This window comes from Ornithorhynchus anatinus, chromosome 5 (assembly GCF_004115215.2).
Source record: "Ornithorhynchus anatinus isolate Pmale09 chromosome 5, mOrnAna1.pri.v4, whole genome shotgun sequence".
Lineage (NCBI taxonomy): Eukaryota > Metazoa > Chordata > Mammalia > Monotremata > Ornithorhynchidae > Ornithorhynchus > Ornithorhynchus anatinus.
In genome coordinates, this window is record NC_041732.1 from 67,678,879 (window position 1) to 67,692,856 (window position 13,978).

At 56.9% G+C, this 13,978-nt stretch overlaps 1 protein-coding gene across 1 annotated transcript in view; it reads left to right on the forward strand.

The window, feature by feature from the left end:
• Window positions 1-6,140: 6,140 nt before the first annotated feature.
• Window positions 6,141-13,978, forward strand: part of CASZ1 (castor zinc finger 1) — an 84,177-nt gene continuing 76,339 nt past the window's right edge. The window contains exons 1-2 of the mRNA XM_029065965.2: window positions 6,141-6,295; window positions 6,840-6,878. Coding sequence (XP_028921798.1) covers window positions 6,247-6,295; window positions 6,840-6,878 — 88 coding nt within the window. The 5' untranslated portion in view covers window positions 6,141-6,246. The remainder of the gene's footprint in view (window positions 6,296-6,839; window positions 6,879-13,978) is intronic.

Sequence of the window (13,978 nt, forward strand, 5' to 3'; positions counted from 1 at the left end):
CAAAGAAGGTTAAGAGTGGATTGATGTGCTCATCTGTGGACCCCGGTGTCCACTTCCATCCACTCGTATCCACTGTACATTATAGTAGGGGAAGGGAGAATTGCTGACTGGGATTTTATTGGTGCACCAGACCCAGAAAATTTTCTCCCCAAGTTCCAGGCCAAATATGGCCAATCTTCTTGGCTTTTCCCAATTGTTCCACCAAATTAGAGGGAATTTTCTCATCATGTCAAAAGACTCAGGTCCTTTCTCCCCCACGCCCACCCCGGGGCCCCACCTAGCTTTGTTCAGCCTGCAGGACCAACACAGAAACCCAAAGGGGTATGAAGGAGGGAGTGTGCCCAAATGGAAAACCAAGCCTGACCCAATCCAGGCTCCTGCTGGATGATGTGGAATGTAGGAAAGGCAGCTGGCAGGTTGAGGAGAAGGATTCAAAGGAGGCTTTAGAGAGGGCAGGGGAGGGTGGGGAAAGGAACCCTGTGATCTGTTTGGAACAACAGAGGTGTCCAGAGAAAGGAAGAAAGCAAGAAAAGTAGGAAAAAGCAGAAGAAAGAAAGAATGGATTGTAATCCCAACGCCCTTGCCTCAAGGCCTCCCTGGGCACCTCCCTTTGCAAAATATAAATAAAACGAAATTGTAAAAATAGGCCAACGTCGTTTCCTTCTGCTGCTGTCCCAGCAGGAACAGAGAGAGCCCAAGTCCCCACTCCCAGGGCTAAGACCCCACCCACGCCCTCATGCCTTCAATCTGCACAGGGGTGAGGGATGCAGTGGAGGGGAGTCCCAGAGACCAGGAAGGAGGAGGAGGAGGCAGAAAGGAAGGCAAAGAAAAGCAAGGGCAAATTAAGCAGGGATTTTAGGAGCCGTTGACCCTCAGTCCCGAGGGCATAGGCCAGCACCACCTTCAGCGGGGGAAGTCCACCTGCCCAGGCATCCCTCTTCAACCTGAGCTTCTCTTAGCTGGCAATCAGTCAATCAATCAATCGATCTAACAAACATATTTATCGAGCGCTTACTGTGTGCAGAGCACTGTACTAAGCGCTCGGGAGCGTGGCTTAGTGGAAAGAGCACGAGCTTGGGAGTCAGAGGTCGCGGGTTCTAATCCCCCATCTGCCACTTACCAGCTGTGTGACTTTGGGCAAATCACTTAACTTCTCTGTGCCGCAGTTACCTGATCTGTAAAATGAGGATTAAGACTGTAAGCCCCACGTGGGACAACCCGATTACCTTGTATCTACCCCAGCGCTTAGAACAGTTTTTGGCACATAGTAAGTGCTTAACAAACACCATCATTATTATTATCATTATCATTATTATTATTATATTACAGAGCTGGCAGACACATTCCCTGCCTAAGAAGAGTTTACAGTCTAGAGGGGGAGAGAGACATTAATATAAAATAAAACAAAAATTAGGGATATGTACATAAGTGCTGTAAGGCGGAGGGAGGGTGAATAAAAGGAGCGAATGCAAATGCAGGGGCGACTCAGAAGGGAGTGGGAAAAGAGGAAATGAGGGCCTGGCCGGCAGCAGGAGCCCAGGGTTGGGGCTCTGGCAAGCGGGAGGAAGGAGCAGCCGCTTCCCCGGGGAAGTCGGAGGAGGAGGAGGAGGAGGAGGAGGGAGATGAGGACAATGGGGCCTGGTCCTGTGCCCGGAGATGGCACAGATAGGGAACCAGGTCCGGCGGTTGCGTCAGCGGTTGGGCGGATGCAGCACCTTGGGTGACGGCGGGAGCAGGTGGAAGAGGGCCGCAGAAGCCCCGGAGAGGTGTTGGGGCGACGTGCAGTGACCTGGGGTTGGGGGACAGGGACAGGCCCACGGCAGGGGGGCGGCGGCCCTGGCGTTTGGAGCCCAGGGATCTCAGTTCGAGTGCGTGGTCTGGAAGCCGTGGGGGAGAGGAGTGTGTGTTGTATGTGTCTGTGTGTTTGTGTGTGTCTGTGTGTGTGTGTCCACTTAACACAGGTGGGCGGCCAGGGGGAGGGAAGGAGCAGGGACGGAGCGGTCACCCTCGCCCCCAACCACCTCTGCCCTCCCATCCCGGAGCCTCGGGATGGGCAAGCAGACTCAAGGCAATCATTCATTCAATCATATTTATTACTGTTAATAATAATAATAATAATGATGATATGGGTATTTGTTAAGGGTTTACTATGTGCCAAGCACCGTTCTAAGCCCCAGGGTAGAGCCTGCGTTTAGAACAGTGTTGACACGTAGTAAGCGCTTAACAAATACCATCGTTATTATTATTATAATCGGGTTGTCCCACGTGGGGTTCACAGTCTTAATCCCCATTTTACAAATGGAGTAAGTGACTTGCCCATGGTCACACAGCAGGCAAGTGACGGATACGGGATTAGAACCCACGGACCTCTGACTCCCAAGCCCGTGTTCTTGCCATGCTGCTTCGGCTCCGCCACTTGTCTGCTATGTGACCTTGGGAAAGTCACGTCATTTCACTATGCCTCAGTTACCTCATCTGTAAAATGGGGATTGAGACTGTGAGCCCCACGTGGGACGAGGGACTGTGTCCAACCCGATTTGATTGTATCCACCCCAGCGCTTAGTACAGAGCCTGGTGCATAATAAGTGTTTAATAGGTTAATAAATACCATTATTATTATTATTCTCCTATTTATTGAGCTCTTATTGTGGGAAGAGCACTGTACTAAGCGCTTGGAAAGTACAATACAGCAATAGAGAGACAATCCCTGCCCACAATAAGCGCTTAATAAATACCATTATTATTATTATCATTATTCTCTTATTTATTGAGCTCTCATTGTGTGCAGAGCACTGTACTAAGTGCTTGGAAAGTACAGTAGAGCAATCAAGAGAGACGATCCCTGCCCACCACGGGCTCACGGTCTGGGGTTCGGGGAAGGAGGGGAGGCAGACATCAATACAAGTAAAGAGGCATCAATAGAAATAAATAAAATTATAGCTATATACATATAGGTCCATAAGTGCTGTGAGGCGGGGAGGGGGGGAAGAGCAAAGGGAGCGAGTCAGGGTGACGTGGAAGGGAGGGGGAGATGAGGAAAAGCGGGGTTTAGGGTCCACGGGCAAAGGGACAGCGAGGTCCCGGCCTGGTCTGTGCCCGGGGTGGCCCTCGGGTGGCCCTCGGGACCGACCCCCGCCTTTTGCCTTCTCTGAGCCCCCGCTTCCCGGGGGGAGCGCAGAAAGTGGCCGGATCTTGCCCAGGCCTCTCCGGGTCATCGTCATAGGGTTGAGGACCCCCCTCCCCCCCGGTCCATTCGCGGCAGGACCCCGGCGACCGGGCCCTGGGCCGAGCCTCCCTGTGCCAAAGCAGCAGCGTGGCTTAGTGGCAAGAGCCCGGGCTTGGGAGTCAGAGTACGTGGGTTCTAATCCCTCCCCCCCCCCCCCCCCCACTTGTCAGCTGTGTGACCTTAGGCCAGCCACTTCACTTCTCTGGGCCTCAGTGACCTCGTCTGTAAAATGGGGATTAAGCCTGGAAGCCCCACGTGGGACCATCCGATTACTTTGTATCTACTCCAGCGCTTAGAAAAGTGCTTGGCACCCAGTAAGCGCTTAACAAATACCATTATTATTATTATTATTGTTATTATCGGGGTGGGCTCAAACCAACCATCCCCAGCGCCCCTCGTCAGGTCGTTTCCGAGCCAGGTAAACCCGGCGCCGGTTGACTTTAAGGAGAACGAGGCTTATGTGCGTGTTTACCCGACACACCCTTGCCCAACCGCCCGGAGATTCTTTTCTTCTAACTAAAAAGGAAAAGGGGGAGGGGGGGGAGAAAAAAAACACGAGGAAATTCAGCGCAGAAAAAAAAAAAATCGCCGCAACAAAACAAAACCCCCTTTATGCCCAAATAACCGCGGGGAGGGCGGGCGAGGGGCGAGGGCAGGCGATGCCGGCCGGAGCTCGGGGGCTGCGGGCCTGGGCACCCGCGCACACCCTCGATTCTCACGCTCCCACCTCGTATTTATCCTCACATGGGTGTGCGTGTTTGTGTGTGCGTGTTTGTGTGTGTGTTTGTGTGTTGTCACTCGCTCCCGGAGCGCACGTTTGCCTCGGTTGGGAGCTTTCTGTGTCTCTGTCTCACGGACAAACGCACTCTCCTCTCCCCGCGCAACAGTGGCACCTCGGCCCTCCGGCCGACTCCCGTCCCGGGCTGCGGGGGGGAAAAGTTTGCGGCTGCTCTCAGGGGCGGGTCGGACGCGGGGACCGGAGAATCGCGGCGACCCCCGCCCTCGCCCCTGAGCAGCCCGGCCCGCCCCGACATCCCCGAGAGGGCCGGTCCTTGACCCGCAACCCCCGAGAGGGCCGGCCTCTGCCCTGCGCCTCCCGAGAGGGCCAACTCCTGCCCCGTGCCCCCCGAGAGGACCGGCCTTTGCCCCGTGCCCCCCCGAGAGGACTGGCCTTTGCCCCGTGCCCCCCGAGGGGATCGGTCTCTGTCCTGCGTCCCCCGAGAGAGCCAACTCCTGCCCCATGCCCCCCCGAGAGGGCAACATCCTGCCCCGCGCCCCCCAAGAGGGCCAGTTCCTGCCCCATGCCCCCCGAGAGGACCGGCCTCTGCCCCGCGCCCCCCAAGAGGGTCAACTTCTGCTCCGTGTCCCCCAGAGGACCATTGCCCACCCCGCGCCTCCCGAGAGGGCCACATCCCTCCCCGTGCCCCCAAGAGGACCGGCCTCTGCCCCGCGCCCCCCGAGAGGCCCAACTCCTGCTCCGTGCCCCCCTAGAGGATCATTCTCTACCCCGCGCCCCCCGAGAGGGCTACATCCTGCCCCGTGCCTCCCGAGAGGACCGGCCTCTGCCCCGCGTCCCCCAAGAGGGCCAACTCCTTTCCGTGCCCCCCGAGAGGACCGGCCTCTGCCCCGCGCCCCCCAAGAGGGCCAACTCCTGCCCCGTGCCCCCCGAGAGGACCGGTCTCTGCCCTGCGTCCTCCAAAAGGCCCAACTCCTGCCCCGTGCCCCCCGAGAGGACCGGTCTCTGCCCCGCGCCCCCCAAGAGGGCTAACTCCTGCCCCGTGCACCCCGAGAGGACCGGTCTCTCCCCTGCGTCCTCCAAGAGGGCCAACTCCTGCCCCGTGCCCCTCGAGAGGACCGGCCTCTGCGCTGCATCCCCCAAGAGGGCCAACTCCTGCCCCATGGCCCCCGAGAGGACCGGCCCCCGCCCCGCCCCCCCGAAAGGACCAATCCCCGCCCCCCCCCCCCCCGAGAGGACCGGCCGAGCCCCCTCGTCCCTCACAGCCCGGGGCGGGGGAGAGGCCGGACGGCTAGTACACACCCCCCCACACACCTCTCGGGGCCTGGCACTGAGTCACGGCGCCAGCGGCGCGGGGGCACGGCCCAACTCCCACTGGGTCAATGGGGCTGGATGGCAGCGGGACGGGGGGGGGGCGTGTGTGTGTGTGTGTGTGTGTGTGTGTGTGTGTGTGTGTGTGTTTGCCTGGGGGTGGGGGGCGGGCCTCGCCAGGCTGGGTTCACCCGTAGCCCCGGCCTCAGTGTCCGCGGAGAGTTGTCAGGGAGCGAGCCTCCGGGATGGATGTCGGTGGGAAGAGTTGTCAGCGTGTGCGTGTTTTCCCTCCCTCGCTCGCTCGGGACGCCCGCTGGGGCCCGGCCCGCCTCTCCGCCTCGCTTCTCTGTCTCTCTCTCTTTTTTCTTCTCCGCCCCCCACCCCCCCCGGTCCCGTCCATCCCCCTCCCCTAACTGCTCCGGGCCGCGCAGTCCCCGCCTCTCTCCTCCCGGAGTCAAAGGTTTGGGAAATCACTGAGCCAATGAGGTCGGCCGCCGGCTGTGTCTGTGTGTGACTGTGTGTGTGTGTGCGTGTGTGTGACTCTGTGTATGTGGGGGTGTACACAGGCGCGTTTTGGGGAGGACAGGTCCGGAGACCCCCACCAGCATCCAACAGGACCGACCGCGTGGGGAGCGAGGGGCGAAGCCGAGAGGGCCCAGCCGCGCCCCATCTCCTTCTGATCCTTCACCTGCCCCTCCGCCGGAGCCGGGCAAGGCCGAGTGGAGGCGGGGCTGAAATCACCCCTGCCAATCACCTTTTCTCCTGGCAGCCCTCCCTCCCCCCTCCCCAGGCCCGCCCCGCCCCCTCCTCTTCCTCCTCCTCCTCCTCCTCCTCCTCCTCCTCCTCCCCGGCTCCACTGCCTCCTGCCAAACTGTTACCCTGAGTGTTACCGTCAGGAGCAATGACATCAGGGTTTTAAAACAACTTGTTATTCGGGGAGTAATCAGTTGCAATTAGGCATTAATTAAGTATTATGAAAGTTGATTATTTAAGTGAATTCGGCTTTCGACTCTCCGACTATGGTGAGTACAGGCAGTGGGGTCGTGGGGTGGGGGGAGGGACGGGTGGGAAGATGGGGGGAGGGCCGGAGCGATGCTCCGGATTTGGGTTCGGTCCTTTGAGATGATCCAGGCCGGGGGTGCGAGGGACCCCGGTCCTCCCCCGCCCCCCCCCCCCCCCCGGTCCCCCTGTCCGGTCCTGTCTGGGGGCGGCCCTCCCCCGGCCCCTCCAGCCCCACAAAGAGCAAGATCTGTCTATAAATAGTTTCTCTTTTAGTTTAATAAACTCGCAAGCACAGCTGAGCGGCTTCACGGTGGCAGTGCGCCGGCCGTGAGAGTCGGGGAGGGAGCGAAGAAACTTTTCTCTTTCTTTGGCTCTCGCCTCCTGCACTCCCACCCCCCTCTTCCACGCTCCCCTCCCTCACCCCGGGCGGGTCTGGGGGTCGCGGACGAGCATCTTGGGGTGGGGAGGGGTGGTGGAGTGGGGATGCATTGGGTCAGTGGGGGTTTCGAGAAGGAGACTGAATGTCATTTCTTTTTCTTTTCTTTCCCGGGGTGTTCCTTGAAGAGTTTGGGGCCAAAGAGAGGAACATGGAACTTGGTACAGGTATTCGTCCTGATGGGGAAGGGGCGGTGGGAGGGGGAGAAAGCGGAGGGGGTGGGGGGAGCGGGGAGGGGAAGGGGCTCTCTTTCACTTTTCTTTCGGTTCTTTTACGGAAGTTATTATTTTTAGCCCAATGAGGTGGCAGCTGAGAATGAGGAGGGGAGGGGGGGAAGGGTGGCGGGGACAGGGTCGGGTCGCTCGCTGTTTTCACACACTCGCCTTCTCTGGGTTACGGGGTCGAGGGGGGAGCTTTTTTATTTCTTACCTGTTTGGTAAAGATGACTGATTCGATGCTCGTCATTGTGAAAGAACTGAAAGGAGAGGGAGCTGAGACAGTCAGCGATGGGAGTTCGGGGTTTTTTGTGGGGGTTTTTATTCTGTTGTGTGGTGGTTGTGTGTGTGTGTGTTGGGTTTTTTTTGTTGTTTTTTTCTGTCAAGACCCGTGTGTATGTCCGGTCGTGGAGTGTTTTTGTGTTTTGTTTTTCCTTCAGAGGGGGTGGTTTGGTTTTTGAAAGCAGCGTCCTATTGGGAAAGGTGGTTAGTCTGGTTTCGGGGCGACTGTCTCAAGGAAAAGGAATTTAATTTATTTGGGACAAGGCTGTGTCGGATGATCAAGCTGCTTATTATGGCTAATGAGTATTCTTCACCTGCGAGTCTGTGGGACGAAGCTGTTGTTATCAGTTCAAAGTGAGGTGCCCGAGATTTGTTTCTCTCTCCCCCCCCCCCCCCCCCCCACACACACACACCCTCTTCTGCCCCGAGGCCCTCCGGGAGTTGGGTCAGTAACCGTGTTTCAGGTTTCGTGGCCTCGCGCGATGGAGACAGGCTGCGACTTTGGGTTTTAGATCCTGACGATGCTGGTTTGGGGCAGTTTGCTTTTGGATTTGGGGGGGACTATTTTACATATTTAGTATTTCCTTATGGCTCCCATCCAGGGTCCCCAGGTTGTTCCGTTTTCCCGTCCCTCTCCCCCGCTCCTGTTTCTGGCCAACCTTGGCCTGTTCTCTCAGTTCCTTGCCAACCCAGCCCTTTCCCCACCTCCCCCCGCCTAGCTGTATGTGTCTATCTATCTATCTATCTATCTGTAATATGTAGTAATAAACGGGTTGATTGTCAGTGGTGCCTGATCTTTTAACCTTGCCCTTTCATTTTCTAAGGGGCGATGGTTTTTTTCCAGGCCGGAAATGAGAGGAATGGCCGGGCCCAGGGTCCCTTGTCTGGAGAGGTGGAGGTGTGACCTCGGAGGAGTTAGGGAGCAAAGGAGGTCGAGAGGCAGGGACTTGAATTAGGAAAAGCGAAAGGACCATGGTGGTTGATTTGGGGAGAGGGTGCGGGAAGATGTGGGCCATTAGAGTCCACCCCCACCCTCCGCCAGTGACTTATGATCCTTGGCTCTTCTGGTATCGAGGTGCCTCAGGGCCCATGCGGTAACCCTGGATTCCCAGGAAGAGGGGAGCACCCCCTGCTGGGCAGAGTGAGTGAGAGGGCGTCAAAAGCCTCCGGCTGCCTGCCCTGCCCTCTTTGGGGGAGACAGCCCACCCCCAGACTCCTCAATCAGGTGCCCAATCTGTTGCCTCCTGGCCCCCACCCTCTTTCTGCGGAAATAGGCCTCCTCCCAGCCAAACTCCCTCCCCCAGCAATGGGCTGGGTTGGGCCGGGCCGGCCTGGCCTATCAGCCCCACCTCCAGCCTCTCACAGGCTCTCACACGCAGGCAGGCACGTGGGGGCCTGGCGATTACTCACCGGCTAGGTAGGGCCTCCCTACTCCTCCTCCTCCTCCTCATCACCATCATCATCGAGCTGGTGCTCCAGCCTCCCTGTAGGCCAGTCCCTCCAAGTCAGTGTGTGTGTGTGAGAGAGGCTTTGGGGGGCGGGGCAGGGGGCAGGGGCATCTAGCAGGTGTGGAGGGGAGGGGCTGTGGAGCCAGATGATTCAGGCGGTCTACTGCTCCCAGGCCGGGCTCCGGAAACTTTTCCTCGAAGTTAGAAGGGCCCCTGAGGTCAGCTGGCCCCTCCCTCAGTTGGAGCAGGGCCCTTCCGGCAGGGCCCGTCTCCTGGCCTTGGGCCACTCAGTTGGAGATGACCACAGTGTCAAAGCTCTGAACGACTTCCACCCCATGCCCCTTCGGCCCGATCTCTCTTGGGTTTGGAAGTCTCACTCCTTGGGAACTTTCAAAAGAGGAAGCAAACTTTCTTTCACACCAAGAAACAAAGGGAAGTTTGTGTCGTCAGAGTTCCATCTGGGCCGGTCCCAGCATCCCTCCGCTCTCCATCTCCAGGGTCTTGGAGAAGCCTCCTCTCTCCCATCTCCGGTCACCGGGGATCCAGCCTCATCAGCTGCCCAGTGCTCAATGGACCCTGGTTTGGGACTTTTGCTCTGCATTAGCCTGGAACTCCAGCTGCAGCTTCACTCACTTTCCCCGCCATCACAGCCATCTTCCTTGAAAATGTCACTGATGATGGGGGACCACCAGACGACTTGACGTTTGGGTGACTTCCAGGACCACCCTGGACGCGCCTGCTGGGTGTGGCCAACCCGGACATCGGACCACCCAAGGGCAGGGAGCAGGACTTGCCTAGGAAAGCAGGACAGGGACACCCACTTCCCCGGAACCCAGTGGGCCCTCTCCCTCCATCATGGTTCAGCAAAGGGCTGGATCAATCTGGACGTCTTGAGCAATAAAAAATGCCGATGTCGTCCTAATTCACCAGGCCCCGAGATGACAGCAAATTTACATTTTTTAATTAAACTAGCAGCCAGTTTTTATGAGAGGGGGTTGGGTTATGCAAATCAAATGGTTGTGTACGGAAGATTAGGAGAGTTTGGGAATAAATTCCACAAATGCTAATAAAAAAAAGGAGAGAGAGGAGAGAGGAAGAGAGGAGGACATGGTTCCATTAGGCCCTTTTAGAGTGATTTCCCTTGGGGAGGGAGCTGGGATGTTGGAGGAGGAAGCTTTCAGACACAGGTAGATCCATTGTGCAGACAGAGGGCTCCTTTGGATGTGCCCCCCCCACCCCTTTCCCTCCACGCACCCGTTTCCAGGCCCCAGGCCCCAGGCCCCAGAACAGGAGATCCACTGAGGCTAACAGAAGGAACTCAGTCGTGTTACAGGTCAAAGCCTCAGTTGTCGTATTCCCCTGCTTTGGGAGTGGGGAGGCGGAAAGGCAAGAATTACCTGTGAGTTTGCCAGTGCCAGGATGGAGGAGCAATCCCAGAGTTCCTTGGAGCTACTTGCTGGCCTGCGTGAGCACGGACTGGAGAGTGAGGGGTTGGGGCAGAGTAGGCCCAGGCCGGGACAGGTTTGGGTGGCCCAGGGAAGGATGAGGAGAGAATGCAGTGTTGGGGTAAGAGGACACAGGCTCGGGATGGGAGGCTGACTCTGGAGGGTTGATATAGGAGCGATTATCTCGTGTCCCAAACACTGTGTTCAGGGCCAAACACCAAGTCTCATGGGACACCGTGCTGGGGTCTCCTACTTCTGGGCCCCTTACTGGCCTGCCCTCCTAGGGGAGAGGTTTCTGAGATATCAGGCACCCCTCAAGCCTGGAGTGATAGGAACAGAATTTATTGAGCACCTACTGGGTTCAAGGCACTGTTCTTAGAAGTTCCAAACAAGAAAGTGACCCTTTCCCTGACTCTACTCTTCTTGGCCCCGATGTACATGCAAGGGCCCACACACCCATGCCCCGTAGATGTGCGCACACAACTGGATTCTAATTCCAGCTCTGCCACATGTCTTGTGCGTGACCTTGGGCAAGTCACTTAACTTCTCTAGGTTTCAGGTCCTTCATCTGCAAAATGGGGACTCAATGCCTGTTCTCCATCCCCCTTAAACTGAGAGTCCCTTGTGGCACCTGATTATTTTGTATCCACTGTAGCGCTTAGTATACTAACACATAGTAAGCACTTAACAAATATCTCACAACACACACACACACACACAGGCATGAGTAATCTCCCAACGTATGTCTGGACATTGTGTCTGAGGATCAGGCCTGCTCCCTAAACTCAGAATTCCAGCCCCACCAAACTTGCAGGCTGGAGCTTGGCTGGGACCTGACACTTCTCTCTCTAGTTTAGGCCAGGTGGGCCAGGAAAACCCCAGCTCCCCAGCTCCCCCAGTGCCTGGTTCATCTGCTCCCCCAATTCTCCTAGCACCAAAGTAGATACATACCCGGGAGCCTGCACAGAGGCTGGCCAAGCTAGGAAAGTTTGAAAGCGGACCTGGGAGAAGGCCTGGCGGGCTTGGGGTGGAGCTGGGGAGCAGGTAGAGTCTTTTCTTTTTTCCCCAAATGTCTCAGCTGGGGCTCTGCAGATTCGTGTCCTCACTTGCCCTGTGCCCACGCTCACCCACGCAGGCTCAGCTGGTGCCAGCCAGTGCCACTGCAGTCAGCCCGGCACCAGGGAGCCAGTCTGGCCTAGGGGCTGGCACCCAGGGGTGCCCGGTGGTCTAGTGCCGAGAAGGTCCGGGGGTGAGCTTCAGGCCCCCCCGAGGGGCCGATTTGTCCCCCTCGGGACACCTCTCCAATCTGTGTGTTTGGGCAAGGCAGGGTGTTCCAGTAAAACCAGAATTCTTCTGCCCAGGGAAGGCAGGCGGGAGAGGCAGGGAGTGCCAAGGCCTAGGTTTGTGCCACTTCCTGGGCCCATCCTGGGGGTCTGATGACAAACTGTGTCAACAGGTTGGTGGGGGGGAGGGGAGGCGGGGAGCAGACACTGCCCTCGTCCCCAACCTCTGGCCCAAGCCTGGGCTGGGTCAGGAATGAGGGCGAGTGACGTGGTGGTTGTCATCCCTCCAACCCCTGCCTAGATTCCAGCATGCCCCTGGACTTACCCTCTCCCTCTCCCTTCCAACCTTCTCCCTGCCCCCTTAGAACCTTGTGTGCTAAGTCATGTCCGGCTTCTCTCTGCTGCCCCAGGGTGATGTCTGGAGAGTCAGTTATTCCCCAGGTGACAATCTGTGATATGTTCAGGCCTGGGGCAGGAAAGCATTGAGGGGGATGGATGATGCTGGTCCAGCAATTCTGAAGAAGGGGGTTTAGGTGCCTCTTGGCTTTCTGGCAGAGAAGATCAGCGTGGCCTAGTGGAAAGAGCACAGGCCTGAAGTCAGAGGACCCGAGTGCTAATCCCAGCTCAGCCACTTCCCTGCTGAGTGGCTTCTCTTCTCTGCTGCTGCTCTGTTACCGATTTGTACATTCCAAGCGCTTAGTACAGTGCTCTGAACATAGTAAGCGCTCAATAAATACTATTGAATGAATGAATGAGTGACTTTGGGCACTTCTCTGTGCCTCTGTAAAATGGGGATTAAGACTGTGAGCCTCATGTGGGACATGGATGATTAGCCTGTATCTACCCCAGTAGTTATATAGTGCCCGGCATATAGTAAGCGCTTAACTGATGACATTAAAAAATAAAAGCGTGTGTGTGGGGTGGCTCAGGGAGGGGCCTTGATGGTTCAAGGTGAGGAAGGCCAAAGAATTCTTCTTTGGGGAGTGGCCTGGGCCCCCCAAGAGAACTCTGGGGGTGCTCAAGCCCTCAGAGGGATTCAGAATCGAGTCCCTTCTCCCCAGCCAGCTCAGGTGAGACTGGCTTCAGGGCCAACAAGGGACAATCTCTGAGTTGGCACTGCCCGAGAATCTGGCAGAGATCTGGGGCAGGACTTTTATGATGGAAAAATGAAATAAACTAAAGCACCTTTGGAGGGCTGAGTCATGGCCACAACATCTCCTAATTAGAACGGCTGCCCCTGACTGAGGCGTCCTACCTGTTGGGAAGGTGGGGGCCTCCCCACTCCCACTTTCCCTCCTTCCCCTTCTGCTCCTTTGGCCCCACGGCACAGCTGGTCGTTCCACTGCCCTCCGACCATGGCTTCCCACACTCTCAAGAACCCCTGCCACCAACTTCCCTGCTTGCCATTATCTGCAAAGGGGGGACCATTCCTCTGTGCTTCATTTTCTGCCCTCTCCCCCAGTTCAGGGTAATTGTGAGCGGGGGGGGGGGGTGGCGGTGAGGCTGCTTGTTTGAAGCTCTCTGCCTGGAACTTGTTTCAAAGTGACGATGGACGCAGGAGGAAGAAAGCATCTTGGGAATAATTAGCATTTCTGGGTCCTCAAGGTGAACAGCAGCTATTTGGGGGGGGGGGGCTGGGAAGGAGAATCCAGGAGTCCTGGTTGACCCAGGGTTGGGTGGGTTGGGTGGCAGTCCCTTGTTGGGTTGATTTTTCAAAGTTGGCTTCTTTCCACCCACAGCTTGGCCAAGCTTCATTGTCTGCTTGGTGGAAAATGGGGACTGAGGGCTACCCCTTCCTGCTGTAAATGCTCCCCCCCACCCCAATTCTTCCACCCTTTAGAGTCTCCACGCTTTAATAATCTCCCCTTGCCCATCCAGCCCTCAACCAGTAGGCTTCTCAAACTAGCCTTTTTTTTACCAAGTCTGACTACCCCTTCCCTGGCCATTACCCAGAACCTAGGGGGCAGGGAACAAGCATTCATTCATTCAATAGTATTTATTGAGCGCTTACTATGTGCAGAGCACTGTACTAAGCGCTTGGAATGAACAAGTCGGCAACAGATAGAGACAGTCCCTGCCGTTTGACGGGCTTACAGTCTAATCGGGGGAGACGGACAGACAAGAACAATGGCAATAAATAGAGTCAAGGGGAAGAACAAGCACCCTCCTCCCCGCAGCTCTACAACCCTCAGAACCAGTGGGGGCAAGAACAACCATCCCCAGTCCCCACAAACCCCAGAACCAAGTGATCCAGGGAATCGACCTCCCCCAAATCTCCACAAACCCTAAAACCAAGGGGGGCAAGAACCAACATACCCAGTCCCCACAACCCCCAGAACTAAGGGATCAGGAAACCAACACTCCCTCAACCCTCTGACTACACAGAACCAAGGGGTCTAGTAAACCAGCACCCCCCAACCCCTAGAACCAAGGTGGTGCAGAGATCCAGAACCTGTCCAGTCCCACACCTCCTTAAACCAAGGGGAGCCGGGAACAAGGCCCCTGAGCCCCCATACTCTCTAGAGTAGCCAACAGGGAGAGCCAAAGTTTGGGGTAGGTCTCTGCTACCCCAGGAAGTATGTGTGTTCAGCTGA